Source organism: Tupaia chinensis, unplaced genomic scaffold (assembly GCF_000334495.1).
Source record: "Tupaia chinensis unplaced genomic scaffold, TupChi_1.0 Scaffold141887_1, whole genome shotgun sequence".
NCBI classification, from domain to species: domain Eukaryota; kingdom Metazoa; phylum Chordata; class Mammalia; order Scandentia; family Tupaiidae; genus Tupaia; species Tupaia belangeri.
In genome coordinates, this window is record NW_006201743.1 from 397,802 (window position 1) to 416,115 (window position 18,314).

At 39.1% G+C, this 18,314-nt stretch overlaps 1 protein-coding gene across 2 annotated transcripts in view; it reads left to right on the top strand.

Annotated features, from left to right (window-relative positions):
• Window positions 1-18,314, top strand: part of WASF3 (WASP family member 3) — a 95,486-nt gene that overhangs the window by 28,712 nt on the left and 48,460 nt on the right. For both annotated transcript variants that reach the window (XM_006163272.3, XM_006163273.3), the window contains exon 2: window positions 7,004-7,146. In XM_006163272.3, the coding sequence (XP_006163334.1) occupies window positions 7,014-7,146 (133 nt within the window). In that variant the 5' untranslated portion in view covers window positions 7,004-7,013. The remainder of the gene's footprint in view (window positions 1-7,003; window positions 7,147-18,314) is intronic.

An 18,314-nucleotide genomic window follows, 5' to 3' on the forward strand; every position in this document is an offset into this window, starting at 1 on the left:
CCTGCCCTCCAGCACGGCAGAATTTTGAGCATGCACCTGGTGCATTTTCAAGCTGACCCAGGATCTGAACCACAGTTGGCCATGTGGCTTCCAGCATCACGGTTCAGTTTGCCACCAGCTGTGCCACCAGGCTGGACCCACCAGTGAAATCTTTAGCAGTTGAACCATGATGTATGCCAGGGACTGTTTGTGCCTCACCTGTCAGGGCATCTTCGTACCTGTAGAGCAGTATGCGAGCAGGTCCCAGGTCCCTATCTCAGGCCCATTTGGAGCCACTGTGTTAGTCTTGGTCTGAGAAACAGATGCCATGATGCGATCATAGGTGCAAGGATTTTATTAAGGAAATCTCCTGAGGAAAAGAAATAGGTTAGGAGCTAGAGGAGCTGGAGGAGCCATCAAACCCCAATGCAGACCTGACTCCGTGCAGGAGAGAGGGCAGAACATTGGTGGGAGTGTTCTCTCCTGATCTGCCCTGAGGTCTAAGTATAACCTGGCAAAGCCATTGGTGTCCTTGTCTTTCTCTCATCTTTGTCAGCTTTCCTTGGTTAGTCTCATTCTAAGTTCTCTCTGAAGACTCACTTTGTCAGTGTTTATTTGAGGTGGTGGGAGCATTATCTCTCTGCACTGTTGAAAAGAACAGCCAGATTAAACTGGATATCATGGTTCCTCTCCCAGATTCCTAGGGACGGATCTTGGCCCAGTTTCAGCTGTCTGGAATCTACTTTACAGTTCTGTGAACCAGATCGTCTCTCACTAAATTCTGAGATAGTTCCCAGAAAAGCTGAAAAACTACAGGCCTAACTTAATACCTTATATAACCTCTAACAGTCCTTAACTGTTTCGTTAGCAATCTTTGTTTTATTCTTAGCATATAGACTGAGATTGATGAATGATTTGATGGTCATAGTTCTTCCAATAAAGGAATTGAGAGGCTTGCTTAAGTATTCTATTGGTGACTAATTGGATTAGTTCATTACACATATCTTTTTGTAATTGTAAAGCATTTTCAAGAGCAATGACTGACCCACCATTTTTTCTTTTACCTCTTCCTTGCTCTTTAATTTTTTCAAAACAATTAATGTCAGTCAAGGCTGTCTGGGGAAAAAAATTAAATCTTTTAGAGTACTTCACACTAAATTAGAAAGCCATAAAAATCATTGCTAGGTGACTAGAACATAAAAGGAGCTACCTAGACCTTTTTCTAAATTTCTAAACAGGACTGCTCAGTTTTCATTTGTATATAGACAAATGCGTGAGCTCCAAATAAAGGTATAGTAATGATGGGAAGTGAAGGCTAGGGGCTGATTATTCAAGACTGAAATACAGGAATAACAGCAAGTGAAGTGCCCCTAAAGGAAGCCAAATTCAGGTATGTCTGTGTATGTAGTCATGTATAATGACAAGGTATGTTCTAAGAAATAGGTGACTTTGTCATTGTGTAAACTTGGTAGTCTATACTTACACAAACCTAGGTGGGATAGCCTGCTGCACACCTAAGCTACATGTTATAGCCTCTATGCTCTTACTGAACCACTGTCACATATGTGGTTCGTTGTCACCAGAAACAGTTATGCCATGCATGACTGTGTAATATATATATATATATTTTTTTTTTCTTTGCATAATCAGGTTGTCTTGAGGACTGTTTAAAGCATTGTGGGGAACATGGAATCCATAGACTCAGTCCCTAAATTCTGGCAGTTCCTGAAAGGATGGGGGCATGCCATGCCATGCAGGGGCACAGAGGGAAACGTTGGGGTGGGTTAGGAGGCAGAGAGAGGGGAGAGAACTATATGAGCAAGAGATTTTACTGTGTTTCTGTGCGGAGAAATGGTTGGGTTAGGGCAAGCAGGCTTAGAACTGGCTAGTTTGAATAATTTCAGTGGGTTCTGAAGGATAGGGTTGTCTAGCTGTCTGGTAGTTGGCGGTGGGGTGATTAGGACATGTTGCTAGTGGCTGGGAGTGGGAGAGCCTGTTACAGAAAGTGATCAGGCTGTGGGCTCTGTCTTGGTTGCTCTGCATTTGAAGAACATGTTCTCAGACTAGTGTTCACTATGTCTGGGAATTGGTAACCCTTGGAGAGAGAGTCCCTCCATAGATTCAAGGCCTCAGAATGAAGAAGAAACACGGTTACTATACCTATATAGACATTAAGCTATTTTCTTTTGGGCCTTAATAACATCTTTTTTCTTTTTGAGGCTTTTTTTTTTTTTTTTTTTTTTGAGAGGTTTTTGCTATAGAGCACATGTGCTCACCAGGAAGACAGAGACAGAGAAACAGAAAGCAAGAAATCATCCCCCAGGAGGGATGTCTACACTGCAGTCCCTTCTCCTCCATTTTCCTCTCAGGATCTCGGGCATGCTCGCACAGGTGCCCAGTGTGAGTTTAAGCCACCGGGTCCAGGACCCGAACCGCGGTCGGCTACGTGGGAGTGCAGTGACATAGCCATTATGCTAACTGCTGGTCCCCAAGAGAGATTTTTTGCTATAGGGTGCGTGTGCTTGCTAGAGAGACAGAGAGACAGAAAGTGAGAAATCAGCCCCTGGGGGGATGACCATGCCACAATCCCTTCTCCATTCTCCTTTTGGGATCTTGGGCATGCACACACACATGCGTGGCATGAGTTTAAGCCACTGGGTCCGGGACTCGAACCGTGGTTGACTGCGTGGGAGTCCAGCGACATAGCCATTATGCCATCTGCTGGTCCTGAGCCCTAATAACATCTTAAGCAAATTTTCAGGTCAGTGCTTTACAACTCTGCCAAGGATAGTCATGCTTCGGTATCTACAGGGGACTGGTCCCAGGACCCCCTGTGGATATCAAAATCCAAAGATACTCAAGTTACTTATATAAAGTGGCATAGTATTTGCATGTAACCTATGCATACCTTCCTGTACACTTTAAATAGTCTCTAGATTAGTTATAATACAGAATATAATGTAAATGTGATCTAAGCAGTTATTAGACTATAGATTTTTTATTTGTATTTGTTTTAGTTGTACTGTTGTTTTTAAAAAATATTTTCAATATACAGTTGGTTGAATTCACAGATGTAGATTCTGTGGATCTGGAGGCTGACTGTATGCTGTGAGCTGCTTAGTCCAGCTATATTGTTCAGTCAGCGGCTCACCTTGATTTTTTAAAAAAAGTATGTATTAAATGCAAAATTGAAGACCTTTGGCTGGGGGGTGAGGTGGGTGTCAGAGGATTTGTGGAAATAAATGACAGGGACAGACATTATCTATAAGGGAAAACACCCTGAGCTGCCTCCCAGATATGCTAAAATGACATGTATATTTGATGTTAGGGAGCTACTCAGTTCTGGAAAAGTTGAGAAGTTTTTTAACTAGCTTTGGACGTGTTTTAGACATGCTGGTGGGATGTCGGTGTGATGTGTGTATAATTGGGGTTCTATGTATTTGAACAGTTGTGCGTCCAAATAAATATGGTGGTGGCTGAAGAGAAGCAGTACTGACAAGTTTCAGGCATGCCAAAGGTGTAAAAATAAGGGGAGAGGGTGACATTTTATTCTGAGTAACTACAGAATGAACATTAGAGGAGAATATTGCTTATGCAGTATTCAACCCTTAAGTATTATGCTTATTCAAAACTCTTGTAAAGCTTTTTTTTATTCTTTTTTTTTTTTAAGTGAGACTCTCCCTTAGTGGGGATGGTCATTCCTCAGTCTCTTCTCTATTCTCCTCCCAGGACTTTGGGCATGCATGCTCATGTGCCCGGTGTGTCATTTAAGCTACCAGTCCTGTTGCCTTCACGTCCATGCCACTTGCTGGCCCTGAAACTTTCTTTTGAGAAATTATTTAGGAGGTAATTACTGCTTGGGCCAGTTTCACAGTCCAGCTTTATAACAAACTGCTGATGTGTTCAGCTTCATGAAGTGCAGCTGGTTCATTAGCTCATCTCTTATCTTTAGAAACTTTTGCCATCTCCTTCCTTTTCCCCTTCTACTGCTCTGTGCTTCTTAATGGAAATCATCTTTTTTGTTGCTGAATTTCTATTTTATTCTCATGGAATGGGTCATTGTTGATCAAGTTTTAGTAGTTTTCTTTTCTACACTTTATGCTTCTGTTAAGTTTAGTAATTATTTTTCTTTTTCCTCTCCTTATGAGGAATTCTCATTTTCTAATTTATTTTATTGTGACTCGTTACCATTCTGTTACTCTAATTTATTCTCCCAGAAAGAAATCCAACTTGCAATAAATGCATAATACTTTGGCTTAGAGATCTCAGTATCTAGAATTTTCATATTTTAGCATCCCTAACTTGGATATGTAGCGCTTTCTTTAATAATTTTTATAGAAATATTGCTTTCTATTTTCCAAAGTTAGGCTTTTCCTCAACCAGCTAATTGCAATTATACTAACATTATAGCAATCAGTATATAAGCCACGATGGCATTAATAGAGTCAGGCACAGTTTTTTGAATGTTACTGTACGCCAGGCACTGTTGTAAGTGATTTATCTACGTAGTACGCCATTGAATCCTTACTCTGTGCGGTGGGTACATCCCCACTTCCCCATGGGGAATGTTATTGTCCCATTTTATGGGGAGGAAGCTGAGGCATAGAGTGTTGTAATGACGCGCCAGGCGCTGTGCACCCGTCAGTGAATGAAATAGTATGTGAACCTGAAAGTGCAGTCTGTCCTCAGCCCGTCCTCACAGATGTGAGGCAGAGTAGTGGTGGGCAGGGGTGGGGTGGGGTGGAGGTTGGAATCCCAGCAGCACTTGTTATTGATCCCTGCTGCCCACTTTGCCCTCCTCCTCTTCATTCTCTGTATGTCTTCACCACAGACGTTTTGCGAGCCAGTCCTTCCAGATACTTCAGGTTTCAGCTCAGCAGTTACATCCACAGAGAAGCTGCCCCTGACTCCTTCCCCAGATGGTTTCGTCACTCCTGAGTCTTTCCTTATAGAAAATACAGTGAGAGGTGTATTAACCTGTGTGATTAGTCAGTATCTCTCTTCTTCGTCAGGATATATTCTGTAATAAGTTCCACAGTGGGAAGGACCTGTCCGCTGTCACTCACCACTGGGTCCACCATTGTGTCACCTAGTACGCTACAAGGTATGTGGTAGGTGCTTAGTAAATGCCAGATGTCTTCACATGGTTCATGGAGAATGTGTATTAGGAAAAACAGTGCTCCATGGATTTAATTTTTTTTTTGTCCCCAAATAAACTCATAACTTTAGTTCCATTTTCCACATACTTTTTGAAGTACCCTTGCATTTATTGTATAAATGAACTAAAGGTTATGAAGTAAGAAGGAAGAAAAGCAAAGATTTATTATGTTTACCACCACATTATAGATTCTTAAAGGATAGTAAACCATTTAATGATTGTACTAATTGGCAGTAAGTTTTATACTTCAAATAACAGAAAACCCAACTGTAGTGACTTAAACAACTAGGGTATTATTTACTTCACTCGGTAAGGACTCCAAATTGGCATTTTAGGACTGGTTTAACTGTGAACCTGTTATCAAGGTAGTAGACCTTTCTGTTCCTACAAATTGGGTAATATGGTAATCTTGCCCAAATGAAAATGTATCGGTCATTGGCTTTTCTAATGTTGTATGGGGAGTAGGATTGGTGTATGTAGTGGGTGTGAAACTGGATTCTTCTTAAACAGAATGTTGAAATTTTACTTATTTTAATGTACTTTTCAGGAAGTGAGGCTAAAGGGATTTCCAAGATGTTGGGAGTTTTTCCTGAAGTATCTGATGGTCTTTGACTGTCACATTTGAGTCTGAGGCATTAGTAGCTGATTAGACATTGTGTGCTTTGGAGGATTCTTGACAGGTGTTACTGCAGGGTGACTTGGCTGGCAGTTTCAGTAGGGGGAAATCACTTTCCCCAATGTATTTAATTTCTTATTTGTAGATCTTTTCCAGTATTCCCCTGGGAGGAGTGTCCCAGTGTCTGTGGGTGGGGGTTAAAAAATCAGGTTGCAGTGTTCTGGGAGTCAAATGGAGAAGGAACTGAGCTAGAGGGCAAGAGGTTCAGTTTTACTACTCAGTATAGACAGATTTTACACTTTTTTTTTCTAAAGTATGTCTCCTGCATCTATCTTCAGCTACACCTGATGTCCTCAGGTCCAGATTCTCTACCTTTTCCAGAGAGTGACATGGGCCAGATGGAGTGGAGTAGAGGCAGACCTGAAAGGGAGGAGTTCTTAAATAGATTTTTAAAAGCTAATGCTCCTGTTTTCTTACTCCATTCCCGTTTCGCAGATTCCTGGCACCTCCTATTCGTGAGGTTTCTGTCAGAAAAGCAGTGAAGGTTCTGTGTATCAAATGGACTGTTCCCTTCTTTTAGCTCCCCATTTTTCCCTATTCTTATCTTTTCTTTGAGAGATTTTTTGGTTACAGGGTGTGTGTGCTCGCCAGAAAGAGAGACCGCCAAGTTTCTCATTCTCTGGGGCAGGGGAGGAGGGTGGCTATACTGAAATTCCTTCTCCACCATTCTTCATGAGATTTGGGGCACTCATGCATACATGCCCAGCATGAGTTTTAAGCTGCTAAGGACTCAAACCGCAGTCATCCACGTGGGAGTCCAGTACCCCAACCACCACACCACCTGCTGGCCCCTCTTTATCTTTTTTCTTTTTTAATCTGGTTAAGTTTTATCCACAGTTTCATGGCTGTTGTCCTCTCTTCTGCTCTTGGTACTCATGGGCTTTTTACCTTTTCTCTCTAATCATTTCGGTGGAACAGGAAGGAGGTAAAAATGCATGCATTTGGTCTCTCATGCTTAACTACAATAGAAGTCTTTGCATATATTATTTTTGAATAATAGTAGGACTATACTGTGTGTGCATGTGTATCTTTGATATCAACAAAATTCATTAAAGTAATTCAGCATTTGTTACATTTTAGCTAATTCTATTATAGGAATGATAGGATAATGAAAATTTCTGGGAAATGAAAACTCTAGATTTGTTAAAATATGAATATGACTTTGAAAAAAATGTCTTTTTAATTTTCAGATTGTGAGCCATGCCTTTAGTAAAGAGAAACATCGAACCCCGGCACCTATGCCGGGGAGCGCTGCCCGAAGGGATTACCAGTGAGCTGGAATGCGTAACCAACAGTACTCTTGCTGCTATCATACGCCAGCTAAGCAGTCTGAGTAAGTCATCTTTTATTCTCATTGCCAGTGATGTTTTATTACGTTTACATTAGCAAATTGATTTAATTCAATAATTAAGTGATTGTTCACAGAAGCAACTACAACTTTAAAAGAAATAGCCTATATCCCTCTACATTTTCTGGTGTAAAAGTAACTGTTTTACCTGCCCTGGAGTTGGGATGACTAATGTTTTGTGATGAAGATGTACTGCTAAGATTACCAACTGACAAATTATTAGATAAAGCCAAATATGCAGATTTAAAATAGTATTAATTTTTTTAAAAGCTTAGATTTTTCTCTTTTTTTCTTTTTGCTATAGGGTGCATGTGCTCACCAGACAGAGAAAGAAAGAGAGAGAGGGAAAGTGAGAAGTCAGCCTCTGGGAGGATAGCCACATTGAGTCCCTTCTCCTCCAGTCTCATTTTGGGATTTTGGACATGTTATGCACATGTGCCCAGCATGAGTTTCAGACTGCCAAATCTGGGGCCCAAACCACAGTCGGCCATGTAGAAATCCAGCAACATAATCATTATTGCCATCTGCTGATTCCAGTGCCCACTGTGATTTTCAAACCATCGACTCCAGTACTCAAACCACATGGTTGGCCACGTGAGAGCCAATGCCTCAGCCTCCTGGTCATCTGCTGGCCCAATAGTATTAATTTTTTAATATGGCTTTTTCAGAAGTTTTTTTTATTTTTTCCATGAGAGGGAGAAACAGAGACATACAAAGAGAGAATGTGCTATACCCCAACAGAGTCTTTATACTGAGATCCACCCCTCAGCCTTACCCAGCCTGGATTACAGGCATAAGCACACATGCCATGTATAGGGAGCCCTCAAGACGTGAGCCTAAGGCCTCCACATCCGGCTTCAGCATTGCATCACTGCTGTGCCACCACAGCTGGTCAAATTTTAAAAGCATTTTAAAATGAAGACAAGCTAATTGGTAGTTTTTTTGTTTTGTTTTGTTTTTTAATATAGTGGAATTGTTTTGTTGAACTTGAATAGGACCAATTTTTTTTTTAATGTAAATGTTGAAAGCTAGTTAACACCTGTAATATGCCTGACACATAGCAGGTGCTCAGTAAGTATGTATTGACTTAATAATATTTCAAATAAATCATAGAATAAAGCCAAAAAGCAGTAAGATTGCTGATTTTAACCTACTTAAAATTGAAATGCAGGTATTTTCTTCTACACTGAGATAAACTGATAAGCTGATGATTACCTGTACACAATGCCATATATGTATTTGTATGCACAGATTTTGCCAAGTGCAAGTATGAAGAAGAGAAAACTTGCTATTATTCTTATTTTGAATGTTAATATTTAATATCTGAGGAATATTTCATTTTTTAGGACTCAAATATGCATGAAAATGCTTTCTCCTTCAAAGCTGTTTGAAGTTGGGATTTTTTCCTCTAACTTTTACATTTACATCGTGATCTTGTTTTCTCACTTCATCCCACTCCTTTTTGGTTTAGATGGTTTATATGGCATTTTTGGTGACAGGTTTTCACAGTTAAATTTTTCAGAAACTCTGTTAATAACTAGAAAATCTTCCATGAAATCCTATATACTGGTAGCCTCAAGCACAAGAGACTATTTTTTTTTAACTGAAGTACTTTTTATTTATTTTGAAGAAGAAATGCTTCAGATAAATGTTTGCTTCTTTAAAAGGATTATACTCTATTATTATTATTATATTTTTAATATAGTCATTGGCTAAGACAAAAGTAACTGGAAAATTATTTAAGATGTCTCAAAGAATAGATTTTCTGGAAGCTAAACTAATATCAACTGATTTTTGATAGTGGTTATTGATATACACAAGTTCGAGTCATTACAGGAGGAGTCCTTGTAAGGTACTGAAGAGTAGAAGTGTCTCCAAATGTATTCATATATTTTTATAGGAATACTTCAGTGTCTTTATTTTATGGATGAAATGTCTGCTGGCACAAGGCATAAATGGTGGAAATCCACATAAACTATTAATGTTTCAGCGATCAATCTGCATCTCATGGTGCGCATTTCAGTGTACTGTCCTATCAGTTGTGTTTATGATGCCCAACATGGCACCATCTCTTGTGAGTGACTCACCCACTGTGTTTTGTTCTGCATGTCCTCTGCGGTAGACAGGATAATAATGGCCCTTCCAGTTATATCCCCATCCTCTCTCTTGGAACCTATGTATGTGTTATGTGACATGCAGGGGGGATTAAAGTTGCTAACTAGCCGACCTTAAGAGGAAGAGATGATCTTGGGTTATCCTGTTGAGTGTAATGTAATCACAGAGGTCATTAAATGTGGAAGAGAGGTAGAAGATGAGTGTCAGAGTGAGGTGATGTAAGAAAGACTCTACAGGCTGTTGTTGGCTTTAAAAATTGAGGAAAGAGCCACTTCTCTTGGAGTGCTGGCAGCCTATAGAAGATGGAGATGGCAAGGAAATGGATTCTCCTCAAGAGCTCAAGAAAGAACACAGCCCTACCAATGCCTTGATTTTAGCCCAGTGATAAATACATTTTAAACTTCTGACCTCCAGAATTGTAAAATAATAATTTGTACTGTTTTAAGCCTCTGTGTTTGGGGTTATTTGATACAGCAGTGATAGAAAACTATTTCACCACTCTCTCCTCAGTCTATTTTGTGCCACATAATCCACTCCAGCTCATACTGGACCAGGGATGGGCTGCTGCCTCAGGGAGAATCCATCCTTAGTTGGAACTCCAGTGGAACTCAGCCCCACCTCTAGCAGAATTGCTTGGGCAGCTTTAAAACAAAATGCTAGGAATCACCCTAGAGATTGTGATTGGAGCATGCGTCAGAGACTTGACATTGGAAATAAGATATCTTACCTGTGTATCTGGATTTCAGAATGTTAGAACTAAGAAACACAGTGCACTTGCTAGTTTATTGTGGGACCTACTGCTGAATTGTCACGTGATGATTGCCTGTAGGCTGAAGTTCTGGATAGAGGAAGTTAGCTGGGGAGAAAAAGCAAACAGAAGGATGCATACACAGAAGCAGGAGGTGAACCTGAGAGAAACGATGAGCAAGATGCAGAGAGACCATGAGCAAGGTACAGAGAGAAGATCCCCAGGCCAGCTCAGGACAGATTGCCAGCTCTCACTTAAGATGCAGTGTTAGGGTGTCCTCAGAGTGAACGCTCTTTTTCTTCAAATCCCTGGAGTGCATTTGCGGTTGCACCCCCAAGAACCTTATAAAAAGAAGAGCATGATGATACATATGTCAAGGGTGTAGTTTTAGAAAACCAAGATAACTGACTGCAATGGACTGAGTTTTTAAAAATTTATTATCTTTTTTTTTTTTTGAGAAAGACACACACAGACACACACATACACAATACACACACACACACACACACACACTTCCAATAGGGTCTTTATGCCACAATTCACTCCCAGTCTCAGCCAGCCAGGATCATGGGTGTGTGTGCGTCCTTGGCATGCTGAGTGAAGTCCTGGGATACAAACAGATTCCCTGTGAGTCCGGTTGTGTTATCATGTGCCACTGCTAGGTTCCAGGACAGAAAGTTTGTGCCTGTGTGAGCTTCATATGTTGAAGTCCTAATCCCCACTGTGATGGTATTAAGAGAAGGGGCCTGTAGAAGATGATGGGTAATGAGTGAAGCCCTCTTGAGTGGGAGTGATACCCTTATAAAAGAGCTAGCTTGTTCCCAATTCTGTGTGAGGACATGTCAAGAAGGCACTGTCTGTGAACCAGAAAGCAGATCCTCAGCAGATACTAACCTTGTGTTGTCTTGATCTTGGACTCCCCAGCCTCTAAACTGTGGGGAAGTTGTGTTGTTTATAAGCCACACAGACCATGGTATTCTCTTATAGTAGCCTACACTAATATACCGAGTTGTTAATTGGTGGTAAAATAGCAAATTAGATTATCAGTACTTTACTTTTAGTGTTTATTCACTCAGTACCCTTTTAGGTGCAACATACAGCAAATAACATTGAGTTGGTCTCTACTTAGAAGTTAAAAACATTTGTAATTTGTTTATAATTTATAAGTAGCACCAACATAGTCATAAAATAGGAACAGATAGTTATTATAACCCGCTACAAAATAACACTAACACATAATAAATGATATCTACTTTTTTGGTGAGTTTCCCACTAAATATTAACACATTATAAGAGATAAAGTTATATGTATGTTTTTTGTGATGTACAAGTGTTAGAAAAAGAATTTGAAAGAAAGTTTTTATGTTTTTTGCTAATTTTATAGTCATTCGACAGAGGTAGGGGTGTGTGTGGGTGTGTGTGTGTATGTTTTTTCAGTTGCCAGAGGGCAGTTGCGCTTTCCAGAGAAGTGAAAAAGAAAGCATATCCCAGAGGGTTGTGGTCACGCTGCAGTCCTTTTCCCCGCATTTCTCTGTCCAGTCAGAATTTTGAGCATGCACAAACATTCACATGATATGGTTTTAAAGCTGCTACGCCAGGATTTGAATTGTAGTTGACTCTGTAGGTCCTGGCTTTCTATGCACAAAACTTAGCAACTGTGCTATGGTGCCAGCCTTATATATATATTTTTGAAACAGGATCTCTCTGTGTTGCCCAGGTTGTTCTTAGAACTGATTCTTGTGCCTCTGCCTCTCATGGAGCTGTAACTGTGTACACGTCGTGACACACAACCATTCACTGAGTGTTTTTAAAGTGAAGATTTAGGAATGCAGGCATCTGTCAGAACAGAATCTTCTTTGGGTACCTGATCATAGTTCAGTAGGTCTGCATTAGAATGGACCATCTTAATCTTTCCTGCCTTTCCTCCTACATCATCAGCAATTCCTACCCCTGCATATCTCCACTCCCCACATTAGAAAGTCTTTTTCAGGTGCAAGTTGGAATAGATGGTGGACAGTTCTCTGAATTTCCTGTAATTTATACGAGAGACTAGCTGTTGTCTTCACATGCCATTTTGGGGAATCACAGGGTTTGCCTTGATCCTAGCCTGGTCATACCTGCTTGAGCAGCAGATACTTGCCCTGGGAGACCTACCATGATAACCCAGGACACCTAATTCTCTGGTAGATCTAGGGGATGAATCAGACAGGAGTCTAGAGAGAATTTCTCTGGTCTTTTCCAAAAAGGAGGACTCAAAATTGAGGCCCTCATTCACCAGATCGTTCAAATTCTCATCACATTTATGGGAATAGTTCAAGGTCGTGAGAATTGAAATTACTTTGTATAAAATAAAGACAGACTGGCCTTAGATACCAAATAGACTTCAGAAGCACCTGCAACTCTGTATAACCTTTGGGAAATTTTTATTTTTATTTTTTTAATCTATTGCCATGTTTCCATTATATCCAAATCAGACGCTTGATTTCAAGGGCCAGAAGTTTTCCAGCATTATTAACAGGTTTCTTAGGGAATTGATATCTAAACAGTGACTATGTATTGATTATTAGTTTTGAGTTTAGGACTAGTTTAGAAATGAGAGAAATTTATGACTTGAACAACATTCTAATTTAAAAAAGAATTGGGGCCCAGCAGGTGGTGTGCTGGCCATGTGGCGCTAGACTCCCATATGGCCAACCTTGGTTTGCCCCTTGGACACAGTGGCTTGAAAATCAGCCACGTGTGTGTGAATGCACTCCCAAAATCTGAGAGGAGAGTGGAGGAGAAGGGAGAGCAGCATGGCCATCCTCTTAAGTGATTTCTCACCTCTATTTTCCTTCTCTCTGATTCTCTGTAGCAAGTGCATGCACCCTATGGCAAAAACCTTGAAAAACGTAAGATAAAAAGAAGAAAGAAAAAGCTTTCTCTAACAAAATAAGAAATTAATAGGGCCGGCAGGTGGCATGGTGGTTAGGGGTGCTGGATTCCCATATAGCCAACCATGGTTTGAGTCCCAGACCTAGCAACTTGCTTTCTCACTTTCCCTTTCTTTCTTTCTCTCTCTCTCTGTCTCTCTCTCTGGTCAAGTTAAAAAATAATAACAAATGGAACTAAATAAATATTTTTTAATGAATAAAATTTTACCAATTTTCAAAATTTTTTGAGTAATACTAACTTTTAATATGAGGACTAGGTACTAGGAAGGAAAAGAAAGCCACTTGCTAAAACAGTTTTGGCTATTAGTGTATTATATTTATTTTTTATTGTTTTGGCTACAGAATATTGATAATTTCTTAAAAATATTAATAGTTTAGTGTAGCAGTTAACATTGCATCAGGAGTACTTTTTCATCATTTTCCTTCATTAACAATGAGTGCTCTTTTTCTGTTAGCTAGATGCTCAATTAAAGTTAGCAGTGTCTTGCAGTCAATATCCTACTGATAATATGTAGTAATTTTAATATAATTTTCCTTTAAAAAAGAGATAGAAATGTAGGACATTTGTGCCAAGAATGACACAAGTCCTTCTTTAGTACCTCATAGAATGGTTCTTCTTTCTTTCTTCTGTGAAATTAGCTGTCTCCCATCCATCAGGACTTGGCATTTCATGTGGATGTGCCTGATGTGTTATGTAAGCTGCCAGGGCCAGGATTCGAACTGTGGTTAGGTATGTAGGATCTGGCTCCCAATATGGAGCACTAAACTACTGCACTATAAGACTACCCATCTCTGTTTATTTGTCTTAAAAAAATTTTTTTTGGGGGGGAGATTTCTCATGTTTTAATAGTCATTAAACTTTCTCATAAAGAACCAAATATAGGGGAACCAGCAGATGGTATAATGGTTACATTGCTGGACTCACAAGTAGTTCACTGCTGTTTGAGTCCCAGACCCAGTGACTTAAAACTCAGGCCAGGCACATGTGCGTGCGCGCCCAAAATCCCAAGAGGAGAATGGAGGAGAAGGGATTGTGGCGTGTCCATCCCCCCCCAGGGGGTGATTTTTCGCTTTCTGTCTGTCTTTCTCTGTCTCTCCAGCAAGTGCACGCACTCTGTAGCAAAATCTCTTTCAAAACAACAAAAAAGAACAAGTATAAGAATGAGCAGATGGCATAGCAATTATGTCATTGAACTCCCCCCACATGGCTGACCACGATTTGAGTCCTGAACCCAGTGGCTTGAAAATCATGCTAGGTACATGTGTGAACATGCCCAGGATTCTGGGAGGAAAACGGAAAAGGAATTGTAGTGTGGCCTGCCTCCCTGGGGGGTGGAGGGGGGTGATTTCTCACTTTCCTTCTCACCGTCTCTCTCTCCTCTCTCCCTAGTAAGCACACATGCCTAAGGCCAAAAGCCTCTTTAAAAAAAAAAAAGAAAAAGAATAAATGGTCAAAATCTGTGACTCATTGATTTAAAATATGCTTTTCTTAAAAAAAAAATCATCGCAGGGCCAACAGATGCTGTTGTATTATAGTTAAGGCCCTGGACTCCCACATGGCTGACCATGGTTGGAGTCCTGGACCTGGCAATTTGAGAATCACACTGGGCGCATGTGCATGCTTTCCCAAAATCCCTAGAGGAGAATGGAGAAGAGAAGATTGTAGTATGGCCATCCCCTTTGAGGGTGATTTCTTACTTTCCTTCTCTCTGTCTCTCTCTGATGAGTACATGTACCCTATGGCAAAAACTTGAAAAAAAATAATTACCAAATGTATTTTTCCCTTAGTTCTCATGTTTGAGGATGAGTAAGAAGTTTGCTTTCTTTGCAAGGTTTTTAAAAGGTGATTATTTTAATTAACATTCCTCATATATACATTATGTTTTATATCAAACTAAATGCCAAGTTGACACAACATTTTTCCTTAGGACTTGGATTCAAATACATTTGCTTTGTATAATTGGATTTGAAATTTGGAGCTGTATTAACTGATTATACTAGTGTAATTCTACACAGGATAGACATTTAAATATTTTGAGTGCATGAACTGAGTATTTTTACTGGACATTTTTAGCAGAACAAGATTTTTTTGGGGGGGAGGAGAGGAGAAGACAAACTTTATGAATAAAATAGATCACAAGCATATTTCTATGCAGGATAACTGTAAGTTAAGATAAAATGTATTGATGTATTTGGACAGAAGTTGACTGGGAGAAACATAGCAAGAATTTAAAATTTTTTAATACTTCAACCCTAGGTAAGTATTTGCATTTCTCATGAATACATACAGAAAGCAGTGAAGGGGATAAGAAATCATGAATATTTAGGAGATTATATGAATAGAGAAGAAGACTGATTCCTCCGTTGAAGCTGAGAACTAGTGCTTTCAGGGACTAAGAGTAATGATTTTCTACTGAGACTTCACCCTCCAGACCCCATTCTCGAGTGGAGAGGCAAAAGTGCAGGCCTTCAGAAGACTAACTCTTCCATTGGAGCTGAGAACTAGTGCTTTCAGGGACTAAGAGTAATGAAGATTTTCTGCTAAGATTTCACTCTCCAGATCCCATTCCCAAGTAGTGGACCCACTGTATCCTTCTCTCTGTCTCTCTCCATCTTTTCTTTCTTTTTTTTTAATTTTTCTTTTTAAAAATTTTTTAAGATAACGTATTTTCTTGGCTCTCCAGATCCTCCTTTATCTTGCTATTAATCCCCTTTCCTTCCTCCCATTTAGGAGAGGCAAAAATGCAGGCCTTCAGAAGAAGGCTGACTCTTCCATTGGAACTAAAAACTAGTGCTTGCACACCACTTGGTTTTAATTTTTTGCTTTCTAAAAGACAAAATAAATAATTTTTTTCTTTTTTTCTCTTTTTTCCCCTCCTTTTCTCACCTCTTTCTCTGTTTTCTTATCCTTTTTTCTGTTACCTTCTTCACTTTGCTGCTCAGCCTCCAAACACTGAGTAATATAGACAAGTATAAGTGAACCATAGCCAAACATCTGTATACTATTAGGGTCAACATATTCCTCAATTCCCACTAAATCTGCCACATAAAGGGAGAAAAACGGAACGATAACGAGATTGCAGTCACCTCCTCCTACACACCTCTGAACACTCAGATTGAACTTCTAGAAATTAGGAAGAAACATATATCCCATCAAATGACCAGAAATCACCACAGAGGCACAAGAAATATGAAAAACCAAGAATAACCTCTCTCCAAAGGGAAAAGAATAACTTCTCTTCATCTACAGGCAGTACAATAGAACTCGTGGAAATGTCTCATAAAGAATTTAGAATAGTCATAGTGACAAAGCTAACAGAGATGCAAGAGAAGAGTGACAATGAACTGCAGAAGAAAAGAGCCAAGGAGTTCCAGGAGATTAGGAAGTTCTTGCATGAAAGGAAATACACAACATAAAAAAAGAATCAAACGGAACTGGTAGAGATGAAGGCTGTAATGCAGGAAGTCAAAACCTCCATTGAAGGTATTAAAAGTAGACTAGATCATACAGAAGATTGAATCTCAGGTGTAGAAGACAGAATTGCTGGACTAGAAAAATCCACCATGAAGACCGAGAAAATAGCCCCCCCCCCCAAAAGAGAATAATATATGAGAAATACTAGATACCATTTAACACCCAAACATTTGGATAATCAGTATCCTAGAAGGTAAAGAGACTAATAATAAGAGCATCGATCATCAATTCTGTGAAATCCTGGAAGGAAACTTTCTAAACCTAGAGAGGCAGTCAAAGGTCCAGACTCAAGAAATACAAAGGACCCCAAATAGAATCAACCCAAGAAGATCTTCTCCAAGACACATTATAGCCACATTGACCAAAACCACAGACAAAGACAAGATACTCAGATTGGCAAGAGAGAAACGTGAAGTTACCTACAAAGGATATGCCATCAGGCTAAAAGTGGATCTCTGGTTGGAAACAATGCAAGCAAGGAAAGAATGGGAAAATATATTCCAAGTGTTAAAGGATAAAACAACTTTAACCAAGAATACTATACCCAGTAAGATTATCCTTTATATGGGGAAGAGAAGACAAGAACATTCTCAAGATAAACAAAACCTAAAAGAATTTACTTTACCAACACCAGACCAGCTCTCCAAGAAGTTCTGAAGGGAGTGCTATATTAGAAAAACTGAAGTCAGATACACAGAAATTAGAGTTAAAAAAAACTAAGAAAATGGCCAGCTTAATGGTAGGGGCGAGTCCAGAGTTGATTGTTATCTTCCAGAATTTAAATGGAAAGATCAGACCACAACAGAAGATTAAGTACATGAGACTTAACTGGTGAAATAGAATTTTATGACTTGTGACTAAAACTTTACTGATCTTCTTCTATGCTTTATTTTCCAGAGTTAAGGATTTTGTCTTCTCTTGAGTTGTCAACAGGTCCATGTATCTACTATTTGAACAGAATCCTAACCTGTTCCCTGGCTTTAAGTCTTAAGCAAAGTTCTCTTAACATTTTTAAATTTTGATTTATTAAAGCTAAAACTGCCTTTTTTGAAATTAAAAAATATATTTAATAATACCTATTTAATAACCACAGTAAGCTATAAAGCCTCAGCTAGGTGCTACTTTATAGTATATTCATTCTACTCACAGAGTTTCATGCCTAAAGTCAAACATGTTCACAGATATGTATATATCAGCTGAACTTGCTACTGAAAATACTTAGATTAATTAAGATATTTTGTGAATCAATAAAATGTAGGGGAAAAAATTAATGGAAAGCAACCGCAGATACCAGAGACACTGTGGGAGAAGGATGGGAAATGGCAGAGTGTGAGAAATAGCACGGGGAAATAAGTATATATATAGATATCTATCTATATATATATATATATTTATATATACACACACACCATGGTACAAATCCATTTTATATATATATATAAAATGGAAAACTGTTGACAATAACATGTATGATTAAGTTCACTATGCAGTGTATTCTGGATGGGAAATTGCATTTTGCATGCTGTGATGATGGTCAGTGAATGTAAAATGAATAAATAAAATTTAAAAAAATTATATGAATAAAATTTTGTCATCAGAAGAATTAGAGGCAAATAATAAAAGCCCTCCTTCCCTCAAAAGATAGGATTGCTAGGGATTTATGTACTCTTTTAAGCCATCATTTGGCCTGAAATATCAGAAATACTTTCTTAATAACATTAAGGTAATTATGGTTAGGTTGTCTGTCTTTCTTTCTTTCTTTCTTTCTTTCTTTCTTTCTTTCTTTCTCTCTCTCTCTTTCTTTCTTTCTTTCTTTCTTTCTTTCTTTCTTTCTTTCTTTCTTTCTTTCTTTCTTTCTTTTTCTTCCTTCCTTCCTTCCTTC